At 42.1% G+C, this 27,200-nt stretch overlaps 1 protein-coding gene across 2 annotated transcripts in view; it reads right to left on the minus strand.

Moving 5' to 3' along the window:
* Positions 1 to 27,200, minus strand: part of SEMA5B (semaphorin 5B) — a 251,164-nt gene that overhangs the window by 26,226 nt on the left and 197,738 nt on the right. For both annotated transcript variants that reach the window (XM_042827036.1, XM_042827037.1), the window contains 7 exons: positions 14,773 to 14,890; positions 9,285 to 9,466; positions 6,154 to 6,297; positions 4,640 to 4,787; positions 3,048 to 3,273; positions 2,152 to 2,370; positions 243 to 413 (listed from right to left, as the gene is read on the minus strand). In XM_042827036.1, coding sequence (XP_042682970.1) covers positions 243 to 413; positions 2,152 to 2,370; positions 3,048 to 3,273; positions 4,640 to 4,787; positions 6,154 to 6,297; positions 9,285 to 9,466; positions 14,773 to 14,890 — 1,208 coding nt within the window. The remainder of the gene's footprint in view (positions 1 to 242; positions 414 to 2,151; positions 2,371 to 3,047; positions 3,274 to 4,639; positions 4,788 to 6,153; positions 6,298 to 9,284; positions 9,467 to 14,772; positions 14,891 to 27,200) is intronic.

Here is a 27,200-nt window from a genome sequence, read left to right on the forward strand (position 1 = left end):
TTTCTCTGGCTAGCACCAGAATGCCAGAGCGTGGTCTGGTGAGCAAGTAAAAAGAAAGGTGATGAAGCATTTGATTTGAACACTAGGATGTCTGCTTTTTCCCTGGTTCAGTATACATTTACTGAATGGACACTAAAGCTACTAACTGATGGTGTTCCTGGCTTATTTTTATGACATGCTGCAGATGCACCCTGCTCTCATCAGCACCCTAATCAGCTGAAGCAGGAACCCAAAGTGGCTACCTTCACACGGGTGGGTGTTGCAGAGAGCCTCCTCAGTGTGCAGCCCGATGCAGATATCCTCTCCACTAGATGGAGCTGGGTTGGTGCAAGTCCGTGTGCGCTGGTAGTGCCCTCCTCCACAAGTTGCCGAGCACTGAGACCAAGGAGTCCAGCAAGACCAAGAGCCTTTTACTGAGGATATGGAAAAGCAAGGAGAAAGAGGTACATGCAAGTGATTACTACTCTCACTGTGACACAGAATCCCAGTATCTCACCTAGATCTACCCTGCCCAGACTAGCTGGCACTTTCTTGTACCCCAGGACATTTGGGCTTCGTGTCAAGAGAGGGTTGAAATGTGCTGCACTCTGTGGATGCTAAATGAAGTCCATGCACAGAAAGACTGCATCATAAACGACCGTAGCAGAAACTATTCTGTAGGGTGACTGTCTTATTTTTATGCAACTTTTTATAAAATATCCTTATTACATTGTCTTTTGACACTTCACCTATAGTAACAGCACATTTACTTGGAAAAAAAAGTCATACAACCTAAGTGGAGCTTATATCTTTCTTCTCAGGGTCCCAAGTCTTTCAGTCCCAGACTTCAGAAAACCTCAGAGGCTTTATGTGAGCACAGTCCCAAAACACTTTATTAATAAAGCCAGGGTGGGAATTAAGAACTCTGGGTCCCAACCCCTCTTGTCAGGCTACTAGACTACCTGATTTTCAGGTCCCCATGCCACTATTTTAGGAGATAACAACCTCGTGACTTAGTGCAAGATAAACCTAGGATTTGTGTATACATATTGAGTGAGGCAGGAACGAAGGGAGACATATAGAAATAGCAATCATGCACTCAGAACAGATTGTAAAACATCATAGTGTCTAAAGGGAGAAAACAGCACAGGAGAAGGGCACAGACATTGGTGAAAAGCCACTGAGAGTTTCCAAAATAGTACTAATAGCTGCCTTTATAGTGCTAGAGTTATTTTCTTTTTATAGGCCACAGAGTGCAATATTAGACACTCCTGCTATGCTCTTACTATGCATTCTGATCATGTTTTCCTATCTGCATTGGCACTTTATCTTTGCATTGAATTTTAATATCATAATAATACCATAATAATGCAGCAATTTCAACTGTAGGCCACAAACTATATTGCCAGAGGTAGACAGAGCTACTGCTAGAAATTGCTAAAACTACAAAAAGACATGGTGATTTGTTTAAGATCATTTAAATTTAGCTTAGATAGCTATTACAGAGCAAGGAGAACGATAAGAGAGATAGTATGGTAGTCAATAGTCTATTATTACTATTCTGGACAAGGAGTGCAACATAAACATGAGGACAAACTTGAAAACCAGGAAACCAGGCAAGAATACTCCCTGCTGTCTGTGCAGGAAATGGTAACTGATGTCAAGAGTAGATGCCCATCGCAAGAACAATACGTAAGCAGGAGAGGGGGAAGAAACAAGTGTTCACAAGAAGAACTGCCACATCAAGCATCTCTACAGCATTAAGTCACATTCATTAAGCCCGTCTCCTCACCGAAGTGCAGATGTACCATGATGCTCTCCACTGGATGGAGCATCAAACCTACCTCAAGCAAAACACTACTAAATAAGCCACCATACTGTTTCATTTAGAGGTTGTGGCTGTGTTTCCCTCTTAGTGTAGGTGAAACATAGGTCACAGCACCAAAGTGTGTGGATTGGATTGCATATATGAGTCATTACAATAGTTTTGGTTTTGTTCTGTTGTGTTTTTTTTTGTTTTTTTTTTTTTTGTTTTTTAATTAAGGAAAATCCCCCAAATTAAAGAAAATTAAAAAAATGAAAGCACCTTGGAAATACTGATTTTTGGTGTCTCTGCCATTAAGATGAAGAAGAATACCTCTGAATTTCATGCAGGAAGATAATCGTGGTTACCTGGGCAAGGATGTGGGTTGCAGTCTTGGTACTCCATCGCTGACCCCACGCAAGGCAAGCCACCATTTTTAGGTTCAGGGTTTGTGCATGTTCTTTTCCGGATTCTAAAGCCCAACTCACAGTCCCTGGAACAGGAAGACCAGGCCCCCCAAAAGGACCAGCCCCCATTGATAATCCGTGCAGAGGTCTTACCAGTCTTGAGGAGGTCGTCAACAAGAGCTTCAAAGGAAAAAAAACAAGACATCACAAATCAATCAGTTGTTTTTTTTTTTTAAAAAAAAAGTCTTCAGTTCTTGAATAAAATCAGGATTTACACATTCTGGGGATGAGTTTCTGTTGAAAGTCCTTAGTAAGAGTTCTGTTCTATAGTGTTACAGCAAAGTTAGAAGGAAGTGAAATGTGTCACATACAAAACGAATCTAGTGATAATCTTGATAAACGAACTTTCTGGGCAGCAAATTGTGGCAATCTGGGCTGTGCTGTCAGGACACTGACTTGCACTACAACAGTAGTGAAGGGAATAACCCTGGAGGCAGTGCACAGAGGGACCTTCAGAGAGAAAGAAGAGTGAAGACAAACTATCCCACAGAATCTATTTCAAACTATCCCACTATCCCATCTCTTCTTACATCCTCATCATTTGCCCATTCTCATTAGGGCAGCCTGGAAGTACCAAGAATAACTCTATATGCTACCATAACAGGGCTGCACTGACTTCTACATCACAGGGCTCTCTCCATCCCTGCCATTCTGCAGTGATGCTAGTCATACATTTATGACTAGATAAATCAAAATTTATGTAGATACAATCAGGTTCTTGCTGTTCTGAGAGAATTCCCCCTTCCACCAGCAAACCTAAGCTTGTCCCATAGTTCCCCAGAACTGGCAAGACATACAGTCAGTTTCACACATAGCTGAGCCATCATTGGGACAGAATCGACTCTCAGTTTTCTTTCTCCCAAACTGCAGCTCATGGGGATCAGACAGCTGGGCACGACACGTGTAGCGGAAGCGCTGCTCCTGGCGGGCACCATTCTGGGTGATGTTGACAGGCATCCAAGGGGTCCAGGGTGTGTTCCTACGTACTTCTGGGCAGCTCTCTGGGTTGCAGGTCTTATATTCCTGCAAGGAATGAAAACCACTGTGACCTTCCTTATCGAAGAGCAGCAGACTAAGTGACACAAATTTGTTTGCATCCTAAAAAACAACGGGGTGCCTTTGTATCAAAAAAATCTTCTATTCACCTTCTCTGACCTCACAGATACAAGATAGTGCTGGGTACAGCAGAAAACATGGGCACTATGGAGGCAGTGGTGGTACATAGCCTCAGGTGGACTTCAAGGATGAACTGTGTTTACTATTCTTATATCTCCCTCAGGTTTGTATTTCTTTGCTGACTCAGAGTCCTGTGGGGCTTAGAATGCATGGTACGTAATGGGCAGGAAAATAATACAAGCAATGCATAAAAGTAACAACAAACTACTTTTCTGCTATGACTCTGAGATGCTGCTCTCAGGTGATCCTAGGAGAGCCCCATGAGGACAAAATATCAGTAAAGATCATTCCTTGAAAAGTTTGCTGTTTTGTTTCTAAGACACTTTTAGATAATCTTTTTTTATTGCTTTTTGTTGTTGTTTGGTTGGCTTTTCAAACTCCCTAGTGGAGACCTTTTGCCATTCTTGGTGTAAAGATGAGCATCTATTGAGTATAGCCAACACTCTTGCTGGGTGGGGATGGAATGATACGGGGTCTTTACAATTCTTACCACCAGCAGGAGGAATTCCAGTGGAAGACATTGAGTTCTTGTCTAAAAATAAATAAATAAACCCTACTATTCTGGCAGAAGGAGAGAAATGTAATTCTTTAGGACTTTATGATTCTAGAGTAAATGCCAAACAGCTTGTGAACAGATGGGAGGTTCCAGATCAGATCTGCTTACACTGAAAGAAAACTGCCCATAAAACTAATTAAAACAGCTGCATGGAACAGCTGCCAGAATAGGAAGGGGAAAATAAAGAGGGAAAATTGGTAGTCATTGCCTCATTGATGGGTTAACTGGGTATTTGACCTGTTGGTTACTCAAGTATGAAAACGAGACTCATTTCTGTTGTGTGTAGGACCTCCTTGACTCAGCAGGATCATTCTTGGGAGTGGGAAAATGAAATGTAGAGTGTCAGGCAAAGGACTTGATATCTAAGTCTAGAGAAGCCTGCAGAAACTCTCTGTATGCCAGTCTGTCCTAACCTGTACACACACACAGACACACACACAGACTCACACGCACTCACACCAACTTCACTGACTTCTGGAATCTGCCACCTCTCTGCTTCCCAGTTCATTTCAGCATCATCTCCAGCAAGAGCTGAGGATAGCAATTTCTTCTAGCTTGAGAAATAAAACCAAGATGGAGAGAGGAGTTAAATACCAGGACCCTAGAAGCTAGATGTCATTAGGTGCCTGATATTCAATGTCAATAAACAATACATACCACAGGACAGCCTGGACATGTATTCCCATTTTCACAGGACCTTTGCCTTGAGTGAATTCCTCCACCACAGTTCACACTACATTTATTCCAAGGACCCCATGAAGACCAAAAAATTGGCAATGGACATGGACTGTTCTCATTACAGAATCTGAAAGGAGAAAGCACATTATTCAAAAAACATCCATGTAAGCACAACTCAAGGATAAAATGATGACGGATGCAAAGCTAGATGGCACACTGCATTTGAGTGCACTTACTGCATGCACAGAAAGCTAGCAGAAGGCTCACACAAGTCAGATTAGCAATATTCCTGTTCATGACAGAGAACTGTATCCTCTATACTGATGGAGGAGTGGTTGGCCAGGCTAACCACTAAGACAGCTAGAATCATAAAATCAGAGAATCCTAGAAGTTGGAAGGGACCTCTAAAAGTCATCTAGTCCAACTCCTCTGCAATGAACACGGACACCAACGGCCAGATCCAGCCTCACCTTGAAAGTCTCCAGGGAGGAGGCTTAACTAACAGGAGGTCAACCCAACATTGATCTGTCACCACTGGCAGGTGCTAAACACTTGGCAATCTTCTTATCTCATGATTTGGCCCTCACTGTTATTTGGTCCCTAAGAAACTAGTGTTGTAACTGGAGCTGAACTGGAAGATACATGCATATAAAAGCAGGTCCTGAATTAACGTTGTTTCATGTTCTCTTTAGAAAAGGTAACTTCAATTTTGTTCAGCTTTTTAATCAATATTGTTCTCAAATTGAATCACACAGGACTGTAATTGACTCAGATGTAGTCCTTAAAACCCAAAAAGGACCATTCTGAATGGCCACATATCAAACCAAACATTAAAATGTCCCAAATAAGGGAAGTTAAATGAATTGCCCTTTGTATTCTGAGAAATGCAGAGAGATCTGTCTTAAGTGACCACTCAAGGGACAAGCAACAGTCTACTGCCAAGCAGAGGTGGCCTTTAATGAAATGTCAAAGCTGGAAACCAATCTGGATGCCTTGAAGCATGTGTTTAAGGAGGGGCTGGGCTTGAAGAAACAAAATAGTGCAGATAGCTCTGAAAGTTAAAAAAGCATTGTTTTTAATTGATTTTGCATGAAATTTGCTTAGTTCAGATGGGAAAAAAGATGATTTTTTTTTTAATGCCACACCCTGCAAAAACTCAACTCTGAATCTGTCTTGAGATGAAACTGGCAATGAAAGCTGCACATATTCAACTGCTTCCTTGGGGACAGGTCAGAACAGTGTACCTTTGTATAGGTCCTAACTGCTGACAGCAGACACAGCTTCTCCTTTCACTGAGGAGGCATCAGTCCCTGATGTTCAAGGAACAATGCAAGAGAGAGGCCATATGTGAGTAACCTCATCCCTCCTTGGCCATGAAATTCCTTCTGCTCTGTATATTCAGCCTTATTCTGCGTTCAAAGAAGATCCACCATTTTCAGCTGCCAACATTATAACCACAGAAGTGAACACACAGTGTTGTTAACATCTCTTACCTCTCTTCCCTGCTCTGTCCAACACAGACCCTGCCCCCATACCGTGGAGCAGGGTTGCTGCAGGACCGCTGGCGGACTTGAAAGCCTATCCCACAGGAGGTGCTACAGGGGGCCCAGGAAGACCAGGGTGTCCAAGCGCCATTTCTAATTAAAAGTGTGAGAGAGAAGAGATTATGGAGGTTGTCTAATAGTCTCCCCATGCTTAACAGTCAAACACATAAGGCACTGATGAGAGACTGCTTAAACTGAAGAAATTTTCATAACAATCAGACCACAGCAGTTGAGATTTATAAAAGGGACTCTCAAGATTGTTCAGCATTAGCCTTACTTCCCTGCCACTGAAGTGTCTAAGAATGGGACAGGAAGAGAATGAAGCCAACATTGAATGATTTTGAAAATGCCTCTTAGGATTTTCTGGACAACATTGTGGATGCTACAACTTCCACTGCCTATTCCCACATCATCTTCCCCATGTCTCTCTTTTCTGAGCCAATTGATGATCCCAAAGTTGTATTTCCTGGACTCTTTGACTCCTATGCAAAGGGTGCAGGTTTTGAGGCTCACCAATGCCAGTTGTGCCAAAAAAAAAATTATCCTCTGCTAATTCAGAAGACACTGATGCTTTAAATCTCTTAGAACAAAATTGCTACCAGCTCCAATGATTTTCTCACAAGCTTCATAATATTTGGTGTTTTCCTAAAGCCTTTGGCATTGAATTCTATTAGGTGGAAATCTCAAACTTCATAAAAAATAACAATAATTGCTTCTGGCTTTCATGGGAGCTTGAAAAATCACTGTAGTGTGACCTTAAATCTGTACAAACCAGGAGGCAAGTAAGAGCTCAGAGGCAGGATTGAGTTTCAGGTTAACAAATGATTGCATCTCAAATGAGAAGTGGTAACTGAGCCTGAAGCAAATTTGACGTGAAAATCCTGAGTTCACACCTCACAACAGAGATGCCAGAGCATGTGCATGTGGCCAGCTTCTCTGAGGCTGCTGCCTGCAGTAACTCCACCACATACTCACATGGAAGTTGACATTTTCATCTTTAAAATCTCCTGATTATTAAAGCTTGCCTTGGTCTGATTTGGCAGGACTACTAAACGTTAGAGCTTCACCAAGGCAAGAGAGGAGGAACCACATTCTGTCTTCTGTGCTGCAGGTTTCATTTCATTTGGAGCCAGTGGCAATGCTCTGTCTTGCAGAACTGCCTCATCTTGACACTTCACTGCCTTAAGTAAAAAAAATCTTCTCTTTCCCCTGTAGAAAAACCTTTCTAAGAAGTCTAGTCAAAAAACAACTCAGGTGCTTCTCTGGTTCTTGAAAGCTAAGCTTGAAAACAGATGTTAATTTTCAAAGCATTTGTTGAGCTAAAAACACTGCTGGCAAGAAATATTTTCTGGCATAGCACCAATCAGGGCAGAGGATGAAAGTTAAAATCCACGTTGCCCTTCACACTTTTTGTATTTGTTATCAATTCTTGCCAGTTCTTGGCAGCTTTATTTCAGAACCCTGATAGATATTTCTCCCCTCCTCCTCTTGCTCTCGTATCCCCCTTCCTTCTTCGCTTTGCCTCTCCCACCTCAAACAGGGTCACAGAACAAGAAATTCACTTACATAAAAATGCTACTCTTCCAAGTTATTCTTCCATGTTTTAAATGACCTACTACCTCCCTAGTCCTTAACTCAAAACAAAGATTATATGGTAAAACATGAAAAGACAAAATCAAATGGAAGGCTGCTGCTATTGTGGGGAAAAAAAAAAAAAAAAAAAAAAAAGCAATCTTGTCTAAAAATTCCTCAGAACAACAATTCTCAGTATCGGTGTTTGAGGGTTTTTAACAGAAAGACACTTCCCATTTTCAGATTTCTAATAGAACTCATCTTTAGCCATCCTGCTTCCTCCTTGCAAAAAGAAATCTCAATGCCATATGAAGTCAATTAAAGGAAATTTGAAGGCTGAGGCGGATGCAGGATGACCAGATGTCCTTATTTTTCAAACCATGCTGTTTTCCTGTGTCTTAAGATTGAATAATTTATTTTTCATCCTCTTCTCAGAAGCTGTTCCTGCCTCTTTTGCCATCAAAGCACTGCTGAGAAACCCATCCCTCTGGTGTAATTTGCCTTTGCCAGTGACATGAACAGGCAGCACAGAGGTAGGAATGACTATACATCTTTTAGGCAGCACAGCCCACAACTGGAAGGAGAGATGCCAAATCAAATATGAGTATTGATGAATTTTTGGTGCCAAGATCAGCACTGCTCTGTAGGGAGGAGCCAAGAGACAGCTGTCTTTAATGGCATCAACATTTATAAGGAAGATAAAGTAGATAAAAAACAGAACTGACCCAATATTTACCAAAATATTGGCTGGCACCATCCTGCTTAAGCAGTATTTACCCTAGTGTGTCATCTTTCCTTCGGTCATGACATGATATAGTCCAAGGGTGATGGGGTAGCATGGACACAAACATGGCAGCTATGTCTAGGCACCCCACCAGAGGACATTTAGCTTCCATACTGCTAAAGTATGAGCTCCAGACTTCCCTAAGAAGATGGCATGGGCATAAGATGAGCTGCATGTTGTTTATGGGACGTGTCCAGTAAGTGTGCCTCCTAGGTGCAGCTGGCTGCCAGGATGGCATTCTGCAGGCAGCACGCGGGAAATGAGTAATGCAGGCAAACCTTGCTTACAGCCATATTAGATCCTGTCTCTTCAAGCACTGGTCTGCAGGAGCTCTGTTGCAAAACACACAACCTCAGAATTCAGACTTCGCAAAATAATGACTGAGTGCTTACTGATGTATTTTAGCTTATTACTATTCAGTTGGATAACATCTACCTCTACTTTACTCATCTCTGATGAGTCACTACTTACATACACTTGAGGGAAACTGAGGCTTAGTATAGGCAAGGTTAATGTTAACTTTGATTGGAGTGCTCATATTCCAAGGTCCCTGTCTGAGACACACAAAAGTGCCAGGATCCCTTTGCTCTAATCTCAGTCTGGGTCTCACATACATTCTGTTGGCTGGGATACATCATGGTCACAGAAACAAAAGGAAAGAGATAAGCTGTGAACAGCCACAACTATTGCTCCCTTCCAAAAACGCACAGAGATGCTGACATGCCTTGAACAATTTGCGACCTCGATCCTGGCCCCTTCACAGCTGCGACCTCCACAGCGAGGACGAGGGCTGTCACATGAACGTGACCTACACATACAGGAGCCTGTGCTGTCCCCATCTGAATGCTCACACAGTTGCCATGGGGACCAAGGCCCCAGTCTTCCATTTGTTGTCAGGTTTTTCACCTAGTTTTAGGGAAAAAAAAAAAGAGGAAAAAAAAAAAGGTCATTACTAGCAAAGTTTACATTTCTGGAGATATCCCCACAATAGAAATGCCAAACAAAGCTGCTGGGGGAATTAAGATGTAGCTCAGATAGGAGCTGTCTGTGCTTGTGAGTAGGATTCAAAACAGAGGGTTGTTTTCAGGCCATGCCGCATCAGTGTTTACCTCCAAATTCCACCCCACATACCTAACATGTGCACACAGGCACCCAACCAGCCCTACCATGCAGCACCCGCCTGCAGGCCACCTGCTTGTAGGTCCCATGCAGCACAGCTTCAGCCTTCTGAGCAACGCATGGCCAGCACTTGCTGTTCCCTTTCTGTGATGCTTCTGCCTTTGAAGTGCTCGGGGCTGCTGGTATAATCACATCTACAGGCTCAGACTGAGGCCTTCCTGACTTTGGCCCCATCGAAACACCACTGTAAGAATGGCCTTACACATCATGGTAGCAACCATAAGGTTATGCATCCCCTTCTCTCCCCATCCTACAGGCACTGTCCCAAGCTGATGTGTAAGATGCAAGATCACAGAATGCTGGAGTGAAGCAAATGGTTCTTTCAGAATGGTAAACACTCCCCTGGTTTCCCTAAAGCCTCACTGCATGCCAGGGGGCACGAGATTTGGATGCAACAAGCAGCTGAGTTCTCACAACTGTGACACTTTAGGGAACTTGATCCAGCATCTGCAGCTTTGTACTAACCCCAGTGCTGCTTCTTTAGAAGGTAAGAACTACAGAATCACAGAATGATTAAGGTTGGAAAGACTACTACAGTCATCTAGTCCAACCATCCATCTACTACCACCACACCACTAAATCACAGCTATCTTCTTCTTAAAAATCTCCTGAGACATTGACTCTACCACCTGTCTGTGCAGCCTGCTCCAACACCCCTCCATCCTTTCTGAGAAGAGATGTTTCCTAATATCCAACCTAGTGGCTGGTGGGATGCTCAGCAGCTTTGATAAACCCATTGGCACAGGCAACACAGGCCTTGGCCTCAGTGTTGCACACAAGAAGAAGTGAAGAGGAGGCTGCATCCCTGGCTTATGGCCCTGGTCCCAAATATGAGCCAGCTACCACTGCCAAACCGCACTGTGCCACGTTCAGCTGAGCTCTGTAGGCAGCAGGATCAATCTCCTGGAATGCCCTGTAGGGAAGTCATTTCTCCAAACCAAGGCATGGTGAGGCTGTGAGCGTTCTCAGACAACTGTGGCCACAAAGCAGGGCATTCAAACACTCATCCTCTTAAACACACTGCTCTGGGCTTCAAGCCTGGCACGGTGTTAAACACTCACAGTGCACCTCTGGTGGACTGCAGTCTTCCCCTCTTGCTCATCTGCAGCAGCATCAAAAATACACAGCAGTGACACAGAAGTAATATAGATCTGATACTGTGCTTTTCAGGCAGCAGTTGGGGAGAATCAAGCATCTGTTGCAAACCTTTGTTTGCAGTAGATTACCATGCTGTTATAAAAATTTGCTCTGGGCTGCAGGTTACAAGGCAAGACGCCCAGAGAAAAGAACATTGAGCCTTGTTGTTGTTTTTTGAGTTTGTTTTAAACATGAGCACAGTCAAAAACCCAGTTGGGTTGCTAAAAATCAGGGAGAAAAAAAATCGAAAGAGCTACTTTGAGATATTTAATACTAGACTTTTATCTCCTTTTCCCTCCTGCCTTACAAAAGTCATAATCCAAGTACTGGATCATTCCTATTCGTTTTTGAGCCAGAAAGCCTTGCTGATTCCAGCAGGGAGCTCTGTTCAGAGATCAGTGGTATGATATGGCCCGTGGCTTCAATTAAAAAAAAAAAAAACTGACAAATAATTATTGGCTCATAAGTGATACTGGGAAGCAGCCCAAAAATTAAACAAATAAGCAGCCATAGTTGAAATATTGGGATTTATAAACATGTCACGTTGTGAGTGTGGGAAGGCTCTTTTTACTTATGAAATTACATATGGATTATTATTCCATCTTTAAACTTATAAAAATATCTTCAAAAGAGCAAACATGGGAAGTAGGATAAGAACTCATGGGCACTGATCTTTTTCAGGAATATCTTCCCAAGACAAATCCTTTGCAGCCAACAGCATCCTTCACACAGAGATGACATCTTTAAAACATCTGTTATCAAATGGCCATCACTTATCTGATGCTTCTCAGTCCAGAGATCTCATATTTGCTAAACTGACATACTCCCACCAAAGCTGTCACCATTTCCAACCAAGGGTTGACGGTTGGACTAGATGATCTCAGTGGTCTTTCCCAACCTTAATGATTCTATAATTCTATGACTTCATTTCCCATATACAGGAGCAAATGCAGGATATAAAAATTCAAACTACCACTCCTACTTCTTTCTTCCAGGGCATTTTCAGTGTTTATTCTGATGTTACAGATAAGGCCAGAAGCATTTCTTGTCCTTTTAATATATCAGTACCTTTTCTTAGGATTCAAATGTCACCTGCTTATAGCTTTATCAAGCTTTGATTATTTCAGCTGGAGTTTTCCATTTTGGCTATCTGATAGGTGGTGAAATTTTTTTCAAAGTTTCAGTCAAAATATTTCAATCATTTCTAAAACCAAACCTAGGAGAAAAGAATGTTTGTCCTCCATAAATAGCAACATTTTCCTTGCAACAAGTGAGTGTTCAGAACAAGAAACTGAACTTTTTTCCCTGGAAAACTTTTTCCCAGTCTCCATAAAATGTCACTCAAATATGTCTGGAGAATAAAGTCCTTGGGAAGTGGGAAGGAAAAGTCTCAGTTTTCAGAGACTCATTATAGATTTTGATTTTGGTTCTTGAAGCCCCTTGGTGTGTGCTGGAGGAGGGTAACTGGGCACTACAGCTGAGTGGCTGCACAGAAATCAAGAGGAAGGTATAAATTTGGTAATCAGATCAAAAAGAAATTGGGAATAGATGAGCAAGAAAATGGTGTAGCATGTTTGACATTGCAACCACAGCAATGCACCTATAGCATGTTCTGGGTGCTACTTGTTAGTAATAAATGTTAAACATTGCACAGGGTACTATGTTAAAAAAACTATATGATTAACCCCATATCTAAGATCTCTTGTTAGATCTGCTTATTGGGAATTTGAGGCAGTGCTGTAAAAGACGTGCAGACCAGCTCTGAACAAGCATGCTTGCTCAAGAGCAACAGTCAAGTCATCTTAGGGTGTTAGTTGACTCACAAAGGCCTAGTCCCTCTAGGATGTGATTGAGTGACATGCCAATTCTGGATTTAAAAGTTCCTGTGTGCCACACTCTCAGCTGTGCCAGGACATCTGTTTGCGGGCAAGGCTGCAGAAGAACTTACTGACAAGATCTGGGTTAGGAAAAGTTTATTTGGGAGGGGTGCTTTTAATCTACACTCTGTCACACTGGAGTGTGATCTCACTTACAGCTGTACCAGCACAGCTGAGTGCCTGGTGCTCAGCCCAGACAAGTAGGGTGAGAAAAAAACAGGACTTCTTTAGATGGTAACTCATCAAACTGAAGTCCCAGTGACATCTGGCACCATGCTGCTACATTCCCCTTCCTTTCCAGTGGTGATCTGCACATGCTGCCCTAGACTCTTGCATCTGTTGATCACGATCTTTTTAGTGCTCTGAACATGAAAAACATACTTGGACACAGCTGATGGAGGTGCTTAGATGAGCAAGCCAGAGGTAATTCATTCCAGCAAGTGACAAAGGAGAAAGAAAAAGAAAACAATTGCGTGTGGGTTTTAAGGGCTTGGCAGCCTATCAGCGGAAGAGCAAGAGCTCATGTATGCAGCAGAACGAGAGCACCTAAGTGGAAAATAATCTACAAGAGACAAGGTAAAACAAATGTAAAACTAACACCCCAAGAACAGCCAAAGCTGAATATTCTGTGCTGGATTTTTATGACCTTGAAACAAAGATCTGGAAGCGGCCTGTTTCCTAATGTGCACCACAGCAGACATGTTCAAACTAGAGGATTAACACCTCACACACCTATCAACAGACACAGGCATTAAGCAGGACAAGATAACAGCATGGGCAATCAAGAAGCACTGCATCCCAGTTCAACACAGGAGGGTTATAAACACACAAGCCTCTGAATCCAGCAGTGAAAAACTTAAGCCTGCCAAGCTGAGGATGGATTGAAGTAATGACTAATATTTCCTGGGAAAATATCTGAGAAGTAAGGAAGATAAGGGGAATAAACATCACAGTAGCTCCAGTCATAAATAGCACACTGAAGATATAACCCATCAGCCCCCTTTTTCTGTCAACTGGACTTAGCAGTACTAACATACTAATTGATGTTAGATAATAAAGGTAGACATTAATGAGAATTTCTCCTCCTCCACACTCTTACAACTTATTAAATAAGACTAGTTTTCCTTCTCAATCACCTTTGCAGGTACAGTTCAAGCAGCAGGAATTAAATTTGGCCAGACATCTTCTGGGGAGCACAGCCAGGAACTGGATGCTCAAATCAGAAAAAAGTGAGTGTGCGGGTAGTAAGAGAGCCAGAGAATCACACTGATTGATAAAGTCATTTTCTTTTAACTGCTGCATCTCATGGAGAGCAGGGTAAGGAAAAAAGACCATATCCATGAAAATCACATAGGTTTGGTCTTTGGTCTGCTAAATTTGAAGTTATAACTGAACTCTCTCGTATTCTCTTATATAGAATCTCTCTTTCCCTCCTGTTCTCTAATAAATACATATCTTTTTGTTCCCCCTACAGACCTTCCATGATTGGTGTTTCTCTGCTGCTCCTAAGATCATCTAGTCCAACCATCAACTCATCACCACCATATCATCCTGTGGGCCCTGGCTCAGGGATTCAAGAGGAAAATGAACCGAATGCTGTCCTGGGACACTGGTTGTCACCTAACTCTGACTTCCCTAACAGGTAGGGAAGCCCAAGAGATGGTGCAGACAGTAGGGCAGCCCTGAGGCAGCTCGAGTTTCATGTAGGGCTTACATGGGTCTCGGTGGGGACCCAACAGCATGATCCAACCTGTTCCACTCAACGCAAAGGTGGGTATGACAGGCGTTGAAAGCTTGCTTTGGGATCCCCTCTCTGGAGTAAAAAAAAGTAAAAAGGGTTTCTCTGTGTTCTCAACAAGTGTCTGTGCACAGATATTAGAGAAAGTATGTGCCACTGGAGTCTGTATGCTTTAAATACAGCCAGTCTCACTCAGGCTGCCACACACTCACTTGCTCTATTGCTTCTACACACATGCATATACTCATACACCCACATACATACAAAATATTTCCACTTACTGGGCACTCAGTAATATTTTGAGTCCACAAGCTCATGTTGGAGCTGTCCTCAATGGTGGTGCATCGCTTCTGCTTGTTATCCCAGCCACAGTAAGGGTCTCTGGCTCCTAGGCATTCCCTGCATGTGCAAAGAAAAAGATTAAAGCTGTGAGACTGTCTAGCTTTAAAGAAATGTATTTGAGTATAGTGCTTGTGTATGACAGCTGTCAAGTCCACCAGGGCTCAGCAGAAGAAAAAATTTTTCTAAGCAGAGGTTTACCTGCTTGGAAGGGGAGAATGGCTGAACAGAAGGGTGACAGGACACAAAGCAAATATCACTCACAGAAGCTGCAAATGAAAAATCAGTTCACTCCTTTCCAAGGCTTAGGGAAAGAAAATAACTTTACAAATTTTAGTCAAAGAACCTTGTCATTGAGATATCTTTGTGCTTCCATGTAATCACTCAGCAGGCCAAATCTCACACAAAGCAACCTCTGTGAGTATGTTTTCTGACACTGTGTCCATCCAAAGGGGTTAGACAAGCAGAATTAGCCAATGCAGCACTAATAAAGGCTTTCTATTAGTGCTGGCATTTGCTGGCACAATGGTTTCATTTATAATCCCAACATCAAGATGTCAGTTTGGAGAAGTCACAGCAGAACATTATTTCTAAGCTTTTGGCTGCTTTGAACACTGCTTTATTCATTTTCTTCCTGAATCCATATTTACAGGCTAAGTGTGTGTTCCCAACATGTGAGCTCCTAAAGAAAAATAACCAGGATTCCTACTGCCACTGACCAGAGAAAGTCAATCACAGAATTAGTCTGTACCAATAAAATTCATCTGTATTGGCTGTTCCCATTAGTTGCTTTCAAATTGTTAATTTTCATTAAGAGAATACAAGCCACATTGTGCACGTGTTAGGGAAAGACAAAGAAGAAACAACTAACCTCCAAAAGATTTGCAATACTGTTTTTTATTCCAATGATCCATTCTCTTCTATCACACAAAAGGGCTGCCAGGATCTCTCCAAAAGTCCCAAATGATTTGAAAGCTGCCAATTAGGCAGCAGCAAGGGACCAAGAGTGAAAATTCAGTTTAAAAACGAAACAGGAGAGTAATAACATTTATTCTAAGGGTTGGTATCAGTATGATAAATGAAACATCAAAAAAAAAAAAAAAAAAAAAAAAAAAAAAAAAAAAAAAAAGAGAAGTGAATTGTTCCCTCCCAGAAATCTTTGAAATCCTATTAGTCTGCAATCAGCCACAAATGAAAAACCATGTTCCCTAAGCACAGCTGAAAATGCTCTATCAGCTTTTACTGACTCCACAGCCATTTGCCCCAAAGCAAACCCTGGATTGTTTTGCTGGCTGGCACCCCTTCCTTTATAGACGTATGTATGCACTATATATATGCATATATGCACATGTATGTATTTATGTTTTAATAATGAGTTTCCACTTTTCTCTGACATTGCAGAAAGACATTTCCTCTACTTAAGATTTCACATCCTGAGTGGTAAGGAGCAAAACTTTGTCTTTCTTGATTTAGGAAGGTAGTTACAAGGACTGTCTACATCATTTTTCCTCCAGCTGCTTCAAAACAACCAAGGAAAAGGCATAGATGATTTTGTCCCAGCCCCAGGCAACAGAACATCAAATATTTGCTTAGAAAAGACTCAGTATCCCCAGTCCAAGGACACAGAAGAGACACATGCTGCTTTGCTTTATTCTGGCTAGGCACCCCGATCCTACTGTCCAGCATCCCACACTACCCCATGCATGCAGTGGGGCTGCCTCCATCCCCAGATCTGCCCTGGCCATCCACAGCCCCTCACAAGAGACTGAGCAGCAGCACCTGCCCAGGTAACAGCACTTCAGCTATGAGCTTATCTCTAGAGAGAGAAAAATAATAAGAGAAGCAACGGGGGGAAAAAAATAAGGGGAGAAGAAAGCCCCTGATTTTAGTTACAAAGGCTTTGGTCATGCTTTCAGACCTGACACTGAGTACAAGCTATTGTTTCCGATGACATGAAGCCATTTTGCTGGGCACCCGGCGAGCAGAGAGAGGTCATTGTAATTCATAACAGGGAAGGCTGTTGTGAGTGTCACCCTATTATGATACACATTTTCTCTGAATTTAATTTATAGGAAAACATGTGCTGCATAAATTCAGGAAATAATCTCCATATGTTCTGAGCTGCAGCCCTCAGCCACTCCGCAGGCTGCAGTATATCCCGGTTAGGCACTGACCACTTTGCTGGCACTATTTGTAATGTGTGTCATGCAGCTAATGTGCTGCTACCAGCTGAGAGCAGCGAGCTGAGGGTCCCTGATGGAGCACTGGGGTGGCCAGCTTTGCTCTGTCCCCAGCTGATGGGCACAGTGAGATGGCCACGATGCCCAGCTGTGGCAAAAGCCTTCTGCTGGTAACAGGGAGCTACAGCTGCCTATGTGCCCTGGCTCCTGGATGTAATGCATCCTTACCCCGCTGCTGTTGCCATCTGGGCAGGGCCTGGGCTCTGCTGGGCTGTCAGAATGCACACTCTGTAATTTAAGAGCCATCAAAGACCGGGACTTCTTCCCATCTGACGGCAGGCCCTCAAAACCATTTGAAATCTAAAAACAAAATAGCTATGCTGTCTGCCTCCCTTCAGGATTCAGAGCCCACTCTGCTGCCTCAACTCTGGTAAGAAACCTATTATATCAGCTGACAGCGGTGCACTTAGGGGTGAGGAGGAATGTTATTTACTTACACACAATTTGCTCCATTTTTTTTCCTTTTGCAAGCACAAAAAGCATTACAATGCACATTACTGCAAGAGAATATTTCTGGCAAGTACTTCAAGTGAACACCTCAAAATCCACCCTAATTTATATCTTTACAGTATCTTTAGAATATATGTCCCCACTTATGTCATTAAGAGAGAAAACCACACCAGCAAGCACACAGCAAAAGGCATACATATGTATGCATGCATGAACGCACAGATCAAAATGCTTCAGAAATGTGTTGTCATTCTTAGCAAATCGGGCACTGCGGTGTGGAAAATGGAAAGATATCATAGCATTTCCCCACGCGCAGAACACAAAATAAATTGAAATGTTTATGTGTAAATCTCATTTCATATTATGATACTGTCGAAAAGCCTCACGCAAGCCTGGGGAACCAAGGCCACGCAAGGCACTATGTAAATACTGTGAAATAAGATAGAAGGAAGTTAACATGCCATAATGAAATTCTGATGTTTCAAAGTCAATGGGACTTTGGACATTGGCTCAGCAGGGCCAGAATTTCACACCATACACACATGCACTCTGTGACTATTCACTGGCAGGCTAGGAACACCTTGAGGGATTCATGACACGGTATCACTTCCCATCATTATTTACACAGGTAGAGGGAACCCATTGTCCCAAAAGACAACCCAAGCATAATGGGTTGCCACTGGCTATATTAATGCTAATGACTTATGTAATGAAGTCCCAAAAAGTGAGATGTCTATGGAAGAGAGATGTTGGTGATACCACATGGTTCATGCCCCCAGTTTATCTCTGACCATCTTTCTGACTGTGGTACATTCAGTGAGGACTCAGGAGAATACCTCTTGATGGATATCTAAGAGGCCGGATTTATTATGACAGAGCATTACTATCAATAGCGATTCACTTTAATTCATTGCCTTGCAGTAAATGTCTTATCTGAGGCATAATGGCATACACTAAAAATGCTCAATTGAAAAACAATTCCATTTGTGTCTCCTATTCAAGGTATTTTTTCTCTGGTTTCTTATTCTCACTTACTGAAGACATTTGCATGAAAATAAGATCTTACTCATAAGAGCTCACCTGCTGCCTGCTGTCTGGGAGCTGTAAGGCTCCCTGTTGTTGGCTATTGCAATCATTTTTACAGCCGTCATCTGGGATAACACAAAGGATTAAGACTCTACAATTGGAACAGTATCCAAAGTGCTCTGAAGTCAATGGAAACTCCTAGCTATGACTCAGAAGAGTTTTTACAGTGCCTCTGAAGCCTGGCTTGCTGAGCCTTCATTAACAACATTCGCTGTAAAAAGGTTTCTGCTTGCAGTGTGTCGGTCCTGCCTAGCATCTCCTCAGCAGAGTCACAGGATTGTGATGTGGAAAAGGAGAAAGTATCTCCCTCTCTCACACCCCTGCTCATGCCCTGTCCTGTGTCCTAACCCCACCTCTGCTCTCCATTCCAGATGTGTGGCACTTCTGCAGCAGTCCTCTTCAAGAGGGCTGGATTTGTCTAAAGAACACAATAATGATGGATCAGTGAGCACACCTCCTTCCTAAAAAGAACAACTGCTCCAAGGTGCATTGCAAAGTGACAGCAGATTTCTCATATTCTAAATAATACAAGGATTTGGAGACTTTTTAATAGCCTGAATTACATCTTCTTTCAAAATCTTCATTAAAGCTTTAAAGCCTGTAGTTCTAAAGTTTCTCATTCCCACTTTAATTTGCTCGGGGTCTGGATAACTTCATCTTTTGGTTGTTCTCACCTGTGAGCTAAAAAGCTTTAGACTGTGTAATAAATGGATCATTGAATCAATAGAACCAGACCCAAGAGATTAGTTTTCAGCAGACCAAAGGAAAGAAAGAATTACTGGAGCCTCTTCCCATTCTTACTACCAGACGGAAGATAGCAAACAAGCCTGTTCATACCAAAAAACAAGAAGACATCATCCAGAGCACTCACTCACACTAAAGGATTGTGCTCTTCTCATCTTTCAGGATGTGCTTGCTCTCCAACATTTTTTTTCCCCTCTTTGCATGTATCTCTTTCTCATTATTTTTGACTTCTAAGAATTTCACATTGGTTTGTTCTACTCTTTGAGCAGGTATCTCTGAGAAAGCAGCACTTTGCAAGCAGTACGTGGGTATTAGCTCTGTCTGTTAGTTGCTGGCATGTGGCTGTATTTGTAGACAGGCATTTCCTGACAAGGTTAGCTTTCTGTCCCATTGCAATCAACATGTGGAAGGGATGAACTAAACAATCATATTAGCTTCCAGCCAACCAAATCATAATTACTGACAACCTCAATAGTCTGTGCAAGGGAGAGTGGACTTCTATCTTCCTTAAGCCCAGATGGCATGAAAAGAGAAGAATAAGAATCAAAAGGATGTTCATGGCTTAAGAAAATAAGATTAAGAAGAAGGAAAAAGCACCAGACCTTCAAACAATCCCTCTAATTTTGATACCTTTACAAATTCAAACTGCAGAGATGAATTACTGATCTGTACAAATCCATTATCTTCCCCCACTGAGGAAAGAAGCCAAGTGGAACTGAGCTGTTTTAGTGAGGCAGTGGTCAAGCAGCAGTCTCATTTCTCAGCTGGTGAATGCAGCAATATTCTGTGCCAGATGCTAGTGCCCTTAGCTCAAGACAAGTAACACATACTTCATAAGCAATTATCTGTGGAATGGGACACTGCTCAGGAAGAGCTCACAGGTACCACCACTGTGAGGGCTGCAGCTGATGATCAGTTAGAGAACTAAGGTTTGCTATTTCAGCATTTGACACCAGACAAAGAAGCAGAGAAGCTGAAATGTTTTTGTGTTGCATACACATGTAATTTATCACCCACACATGCTTAGCATCAGCGACTGGTGCTCTGCACATGATTAGTTTTGAATGCATAGATTAAAACCATGGTATAAAACAACCTCTAGAACTGAAGTCCATTTACGAACCAAACACATGTAGCTGAAAGTAACAATGCACAGACAAGGGATTTTCATGGGCAGTTTCACCTCATTTTCTTTTCCCCATCAGGGACCTTGACTTGCTAGTTCCACCTCCTGCCCAACCATTTTCAATATCTCTTTAATCGATTGTGGTTTATAGATTATGGCCTTGTACAATTTACACAACAAACGATTCTATTTCTTACCTTCTGACATCCCATTCCATCATCTTTTAGCTACACTGACTTCTTTATTGGATAGGTGTTTGTTTTTGTTTTTAAAGCAGTAAAATAAAACAACATTGCATTTATTCAAATATGAAGATTAATGCCATCCCGAGAAAAGTTCTGATTAAATCTGGATTTATGTTTACATCAATGAAGCAGGTTATTAAAAAAAAATGAGTAAGTGTTGCTCCATAAACACTGTTAGAAACTCTTGTCACTGTGCCAAACAAAACTGACCTCTAACAGAAACACAAGTACAGAGGACCACTGACTACCAGTGATAGGATCAGTCATCCACAAGAAAATTCAGTTACTATTAAAGTCATAATGAAAGGAATCGCCAGAAGGAACTCCTGAGTGTGGGGCATGTTTGTCTGGATTGCAAAGCACAACCATTTCCTACCTCAGCAGGCTTTTGAGCCTTAAGAAAACATGCCCCCCAGGGCTGCCATATGGCAAAAGGCAGAGGGAAGAAGAAAGGCAGCTTGGCCAAATCTGTGCACTCAACTGTTATTCCCTCTCTCTGCCCTGTGTCAGTCAGCCTCTGAAGAAGGCTGTCAGATTAAGATGTGCTCTGCTTCTGCATTTCTGCTTTATGTAGCCTTTGGAAGATGCTGATGATTTAAGAATGTAAATAATGTTAAAATGGCAACTTAGGAAGGAAAGAAAACTGCGAAAACAGAACATTTAAAAAGAAATGTATGCGATGATGAAGAAACGTTGAAACAGTCTACAGTTATCACCCAGGCTGCACCAAATAATCCATATTCAAGCAGCTCTGTTGTGAAAATTGGATTTTGTTATGTTCTGGAATTCCTGCTCAACAAGATGCAGATTCAACTAGAAAGACTGCTTGTAGATTAATGTTGGAAATGGCAAAAAAATATTAGGCCACCTACCATGATGCTTAGGATCTAACATCTCTTGCCCAATGCAGAACTATTTCAGCTCTATGTAAGAGGCAAAATGACACAGCCAATATAGTCTCCGTTGTGTTTTCCCATGTATCTATAAAAACACTACCAAATGACATCAACTCCACTTTTTTAAAAATGACAACATCACTTAAGCAAATGGATATTTCTGAAATTCAGCCCTACCCCTCCTCAGGCTGGAGTGTTCCCATACATCTGTAGTATTTACGCATACTGACATGCAGAAGACACCAGACAGAAGTACAGTGATATGTTTTTCTACAATCCATACATATTTTATGCACTTATATGTATTTCTATTTCATGCTTATAACAACAGCAAAAACATATCTGCCCTGGGTTCAGATGCTTCCTCCTCCTCAAACAGGTAGAACAGTACATCTCCTAATAAAAAGTTGATGAAGCATCTGTAGCAATGTAGGCAAGGGGTAGTAACATTTACAATGCCTCACAATGTAAATGCAGACTGGAAGCTCGAGACGTGAGGCAAAGCAGACATGGCAGCAGTAAGGCTGGAGACATCAGGAGCCATGTCGGTAGATGTGACCACTACCTAGAATACAAATCTTATGACCTAATAGCAGCAAATTGCAAGAATTGACAGATGCAACGGATATCTGCCCTGGGGCTTGCTGGAAGCTTCAGTTATTAATCTTGTTTGTATAACAGTAGAATCAATGTCATCTTAACATTATGTATTCCGAGAAAACTACCTGCTTTCCTGTCAGTCGCCACTGTGTTGAAACTAATTTCACATAGCCCACCCTGGCAGGTATTAGATGGTAATGACTTTTAGACATCACTGATCTGAGATGGCCCCAAGCCAGACTGCAAGAGGTAAAAGGATCCACAGCCTAAACCACCCCTGATCTTGTGAGCAAATCACACGAGCAGGATGCTTTAAAAGTAAGGAGCAAACAAAAAGCACTCAGCACATTCAACCTCTCAGATTTTTCCTCCCTCTCAGCAGCTCCAAAGCTCCCCAGAACAAATCTGCAACCTAGTCAGGACAGTAAGAAGACAGAAGCCCTGAAATTAGCTGACTTGACTTGGCAATTTCTGGAGTGACCTTCAACTACTGTAGCAGTTGTACAGCCCCAGTCTCTATCTATCGCTAAAGATTCCTTCTGCCATAGAACCATTCACTTGGGGCCATCTCAATAGTTCAGAGCTTAAAAGTAAGAGCCTGAAAAGTGTGCAGACAGGTTAAAATGAATGTAAAGCTTGCTGGTAGTTTGTGCGTTTAATAGGAATAGGAATAACCATAATAATTCATTTGGTTCTGAGCAGAGCCCTTTCCACTCTTTCATCCTATGCCCTCTCTGTTTCAGTAATGCAAGCACCAGCAACCTCAGCACAGACTTATTCCTCAAGCAGCCTCGTTCTGCTCTCCCTCCTGGAACCACATTGCATTTCTCTCCTCACTGCTATTTGTGATTCCCTCGTACTTAAATGCCATCTACAAAGTATGCTATTTTCTTCTTCCATGCCATTAAAGATAATGTCAAATAAGATGAAACTGAAAACCAATCTCTTTGGCATCTTACTGGGAACATGCCCCTGCTCACTATATTACCTACCTTTGCCCCCCTTTTTTCCCAATTTCAGGTGCACATACCCAAATCCTTTTCTCAGACTGTTCAAATGAAACTCTCTAACAGCCCTCTGGAATTCAGACTTCTTAGACCTGCACTATCCCCCTGAATCTTAAAGGTCCATATCCTGCAAAGAGTATGGATGTGCTTAACTTTACATATATAACCAGCTACATTAAAGAAAATGGGAGTAATTGCCTGCTACAGCAGATGCAAATGTGTTTTTGGGATAGAGAAAATGGTATAATTTTGCACTTCTATTTAAAGAACACAAATCCATTTCATCTACCAAACTTCATTCTTTCCAAGAGCTTTAGTGATCATGGTTCTGTTTGATGTCTTCACTCTCTGTCAGTGGGAGTCTTGCTATTTACTTAAATGCAACCAGGATGCCAAAACAGATGTTCCTTGATTTATTCTGAGATATTATTGGATACTGGAGATGACAAAAAATGGGGGTGAGTGCTCTCCTTTATGCCTTGTGAAGTCTTCCAAAGCTTTGCAGAATTATTGATGGTACAATAATTAGTCAATTTCCTTAATATTCAAGAGGCCACATTAGCCAAAGCAGAAGGAAACTGTTGAATTAGTTTCGTAACAACATTCTCACAGGCTCCTACCTTTCCTCCTGCCTCTATTTATAAAGAATATTCAATGTGCTGGATATTTTTAAAAACTCTTAAGGAGAACATTTTCAAAACAAAATCTGGGCCAGACTTTCGACAGCCTCAGCTCAGAGGAGAGGGATGGATTTTCAAAGTCTTAGGTGAACAATGAAACATCAGCATTGCCTCAATGATCTGCTGGTGCTGGGCTCCACTGAACAACAGTCTTCCTTTGTTCCTTCCCTACCACTTTCGCCATTTTTTCTCTGTGCTTTTCACCCAGCAATCACTCCTTGTCTGTCCTTGGAGGAACAATTGTCACTCTGATGCAGAGGTCAGTGGATTTCCAGCCCATATTCAATTGACTCCCCCCAAATTGGAAGTTTTTAGATTGCCTAACAGTCCATGCTGGTCATCCATTTAAGTCCCCTTCACTTCTGAAATCCAGTAATTTTTTTAAAGTTTGTTCTTGCAGCCCTAAATTCAAGTGTTTCATTCCTTTGTTACAGAGGATTTTCTATCATACAAGGAGAAAAAAAAAAAGAAAATAGCAACAACATTAAACATCAAAACAATGTCCCAGGTGATTTACTGGACGTCTTAAATGATGATATGGAGATGGTACAGAGACTGGGAAATTTTAGTTTTGCACTCTGGACAAGCAGGCACAAATGGGAGAAAGAGGGTAAAAAGTTCTGCTTCGTTAACGTGGCTGTTGACCATTTTCTTCCCCAAAATCCCTGGAGCCACTGCAGGAATTACTCACCTATGTGTACTCAGTTGTCTGATCACTGGCCCAGAGCTATTTAGAGGTGAGTTCTGTTTTTCACAAGATCTCAAGTCAGCAAATAAGAGTACTTGTCAGCTGAGTCATTTCTGCTAGCTTTGCATTAAGCACTATGGCCGGAGGGGATGCGCAATAGAATTTAGGCCAAGTAAGAGGGCAAAAGCTCAGCATCACTCAACAGCAAACCCTGCAACAGGGTCAGAAAAGCAGGCAGAGTTCAAACAAGACTGTCACAGTAGCACACAAGAGAATCAGTCTCTTTGTATAGCCTCAGAAGCAGAAGCATTTCCATTGCCATTAGGTTGACTTGAGGTAACACACAACCAGATGTGATAACCACACATGGTGAGATGCGGAGATATGGTGGTGTCAGTAATAAAGCTGTGATGCTGGCTCTCCAACTATCCATCCCCAAAGCTCGGGGGCAACTTGAGGTAAAAAAAAATCCAAGCTCATCTGAAAATTGCAGGGAGGTTACAAAGATTTCAAAGCCATGCAAAATCCAGCAGCAAGCACAGCCAAGCTACCGCCCAGCAAAGCAGCCTTCACAACACTACATGTTCAGAGAACTTGTAGAGCTCACTTTGGACATCTTCCTAATGCTCTCCAGCGAGACTGAGAATAGCAGCACTGAAGCACAACAGGAAAACGCACACACAAGCAAGGTCCCTGCAGCCAAGTCCAGCCTATAAATTTGGGCAGCTGACATTACAGATGTCTTCCTGTCACCCTGCTGCTAAGACTCACTGTTCTGAAAAGACAGATTGAGACAGGTCAGTGGGCACACACAAAGCACTACTCAGACACCCAGAAATATATTGGGTCAACGAACTACATCAAGACTTGGGGCTGAGCTACTGGTCACCATTTAAGAGATTAAATTGGTGCCATGTCAATAAACAAACAGTAAAGGAGATGGCAGAAACCTTTTTCCCTTTCCACCTCTTCCCTTTGCTGCTGCTTTTACCTCTGCTGCATCTCTGAGCCTTGGTAACAAGCCCCAGGGTTTACAGCAGCACAGCAACAAGGAGTGCTAGAATCAATGTTCCCTCCATACATGATTGCCTGTTCCAGGGAGAAGGCAAGGTGAAGGTAAGAGCTCTAAGCCAGCAATCGGGAGGCCACATCAGCCCCCAGGGTGTAAAAGGCTGCAAAGTTTCCTGATAACATGAGGCAGAGCCAAAGAAAATAAACAGCGTTGTGGTATTCCTGCCTGGGAGGCACAAGTTCTCCCTCACCTCAAAGCTTCCTGAGCCCCCCATCAAAATGATTAGATTCTAAAAACTGCTGAAACCAGAGCTTTTCATGGAGATCAGTCAAGAAGTCACAGCATGACAAAAAAGTAACTGGGGCTGTGGTAGGGTGAGAGCCCTTCTTCCTGTGGTGGCTGTATATTGGCATGTATTAAGTATAGACACAACAGTAAGCAATAAATCACAGCCCAGGAGAAGTGCCAGGTGGAATGCACTGGAGGAAATTAAAACATCCCTCTCAATACAGTTCGGCATTGAAAGGAATACAAAGGAGACCAAGTTGACTTATCATCTGCATTGCCAGGGTGCTAAGGGGAAAATGGTTTCCAAGATTTCCAGTTGAAAAAAAAAAAAAGGCAGGTGAATAATTTCCTGAAGAAAAAACTTAGCTTGTAATTAATAATGACATCACAAACAACCTTTAAAATAAATTAATAGCATCCTTGCTTGATTTCCTAATCTTCCTTCTTTTTTCCTTCTTTTTTCCTAGTGCACACTCCCTCCACAAGACTCAGCCAAGGAGCAAAAGATCCATCACAGACTCCATAAGTACATGAACTGGCCAGCACTGGAATTCAGCAAATTCTGACCTCCTACATTGCCAAATGTATGCAACCCACATTGCTGTCTGAAGTCTCCATCTCACGTGCTTTGCTATAGCCCAATAAGTGGCTTACATTGCCTAGAAGTAACAAACCAGTCAGGATGGACTAAAGCTATACTAGCAGGGGAGGATGCTGAGGACCTCAGGCCTTAGGTCGATGGTGCTCCTATCCCCCAACCACTGCTGTGTTCTTTTTTTCTACTTGTTCCTTTTATAGGCAGTTGAGCAAACCTCCACCATTTGAGCTTTAATGGAACTGTCATACAATGTACTTATACAGGCTGAAACTGGGACACGATCTATAAATTACCGGAAAGTTGAACTCAAGATTAGGAAAAGAAAGAAAAGGAAGAACTCATTTGTCTTGAAATTGGATCACATATATGTATACACACATAAATATTCCCAAAATGAAACTCTCCAGGACAGGCTGGAGAAGACAGCTGTTATGTTCTACCTTTTTAAATCTCTGCTTTTAAGAGCTAAGGACGAGATGGCATTTTCCAGCTGTGATTCTTTCTCTTACTAAACACTTTGGTGTCAGCCTCTCTGTATAAGCAGTTAAACCTTTACACATTAAACACTTCTGAGTTTAACTTGCAGTAATGTCCAAGTTATGTTTTCTAAAGAGATAATTAAAGAGGCTCAGCAAAAATAGAAAAAGCCATTATTTTTACACTGAGACAGACATGAATTTAGTACAAGCTGATAGATAAACTCTACTTGT

The sequence above is a fragment of the Centrocercus urophasianus genome, unplaced genomic scaffold (assembly GCF_019232065.1).
Source record: "Centrocercus urophasianus isolate 14NV4802_14NV808 unplaced genomic scaffold, USGS_Curo_1.0 seq_28, whole genome shotgun sequence".
NCBI lineage: Eukaryota > Metazoa > Chordata > Aves > Galliformes > Phasianidae > Centrocercus > Centrocercus urophasianus.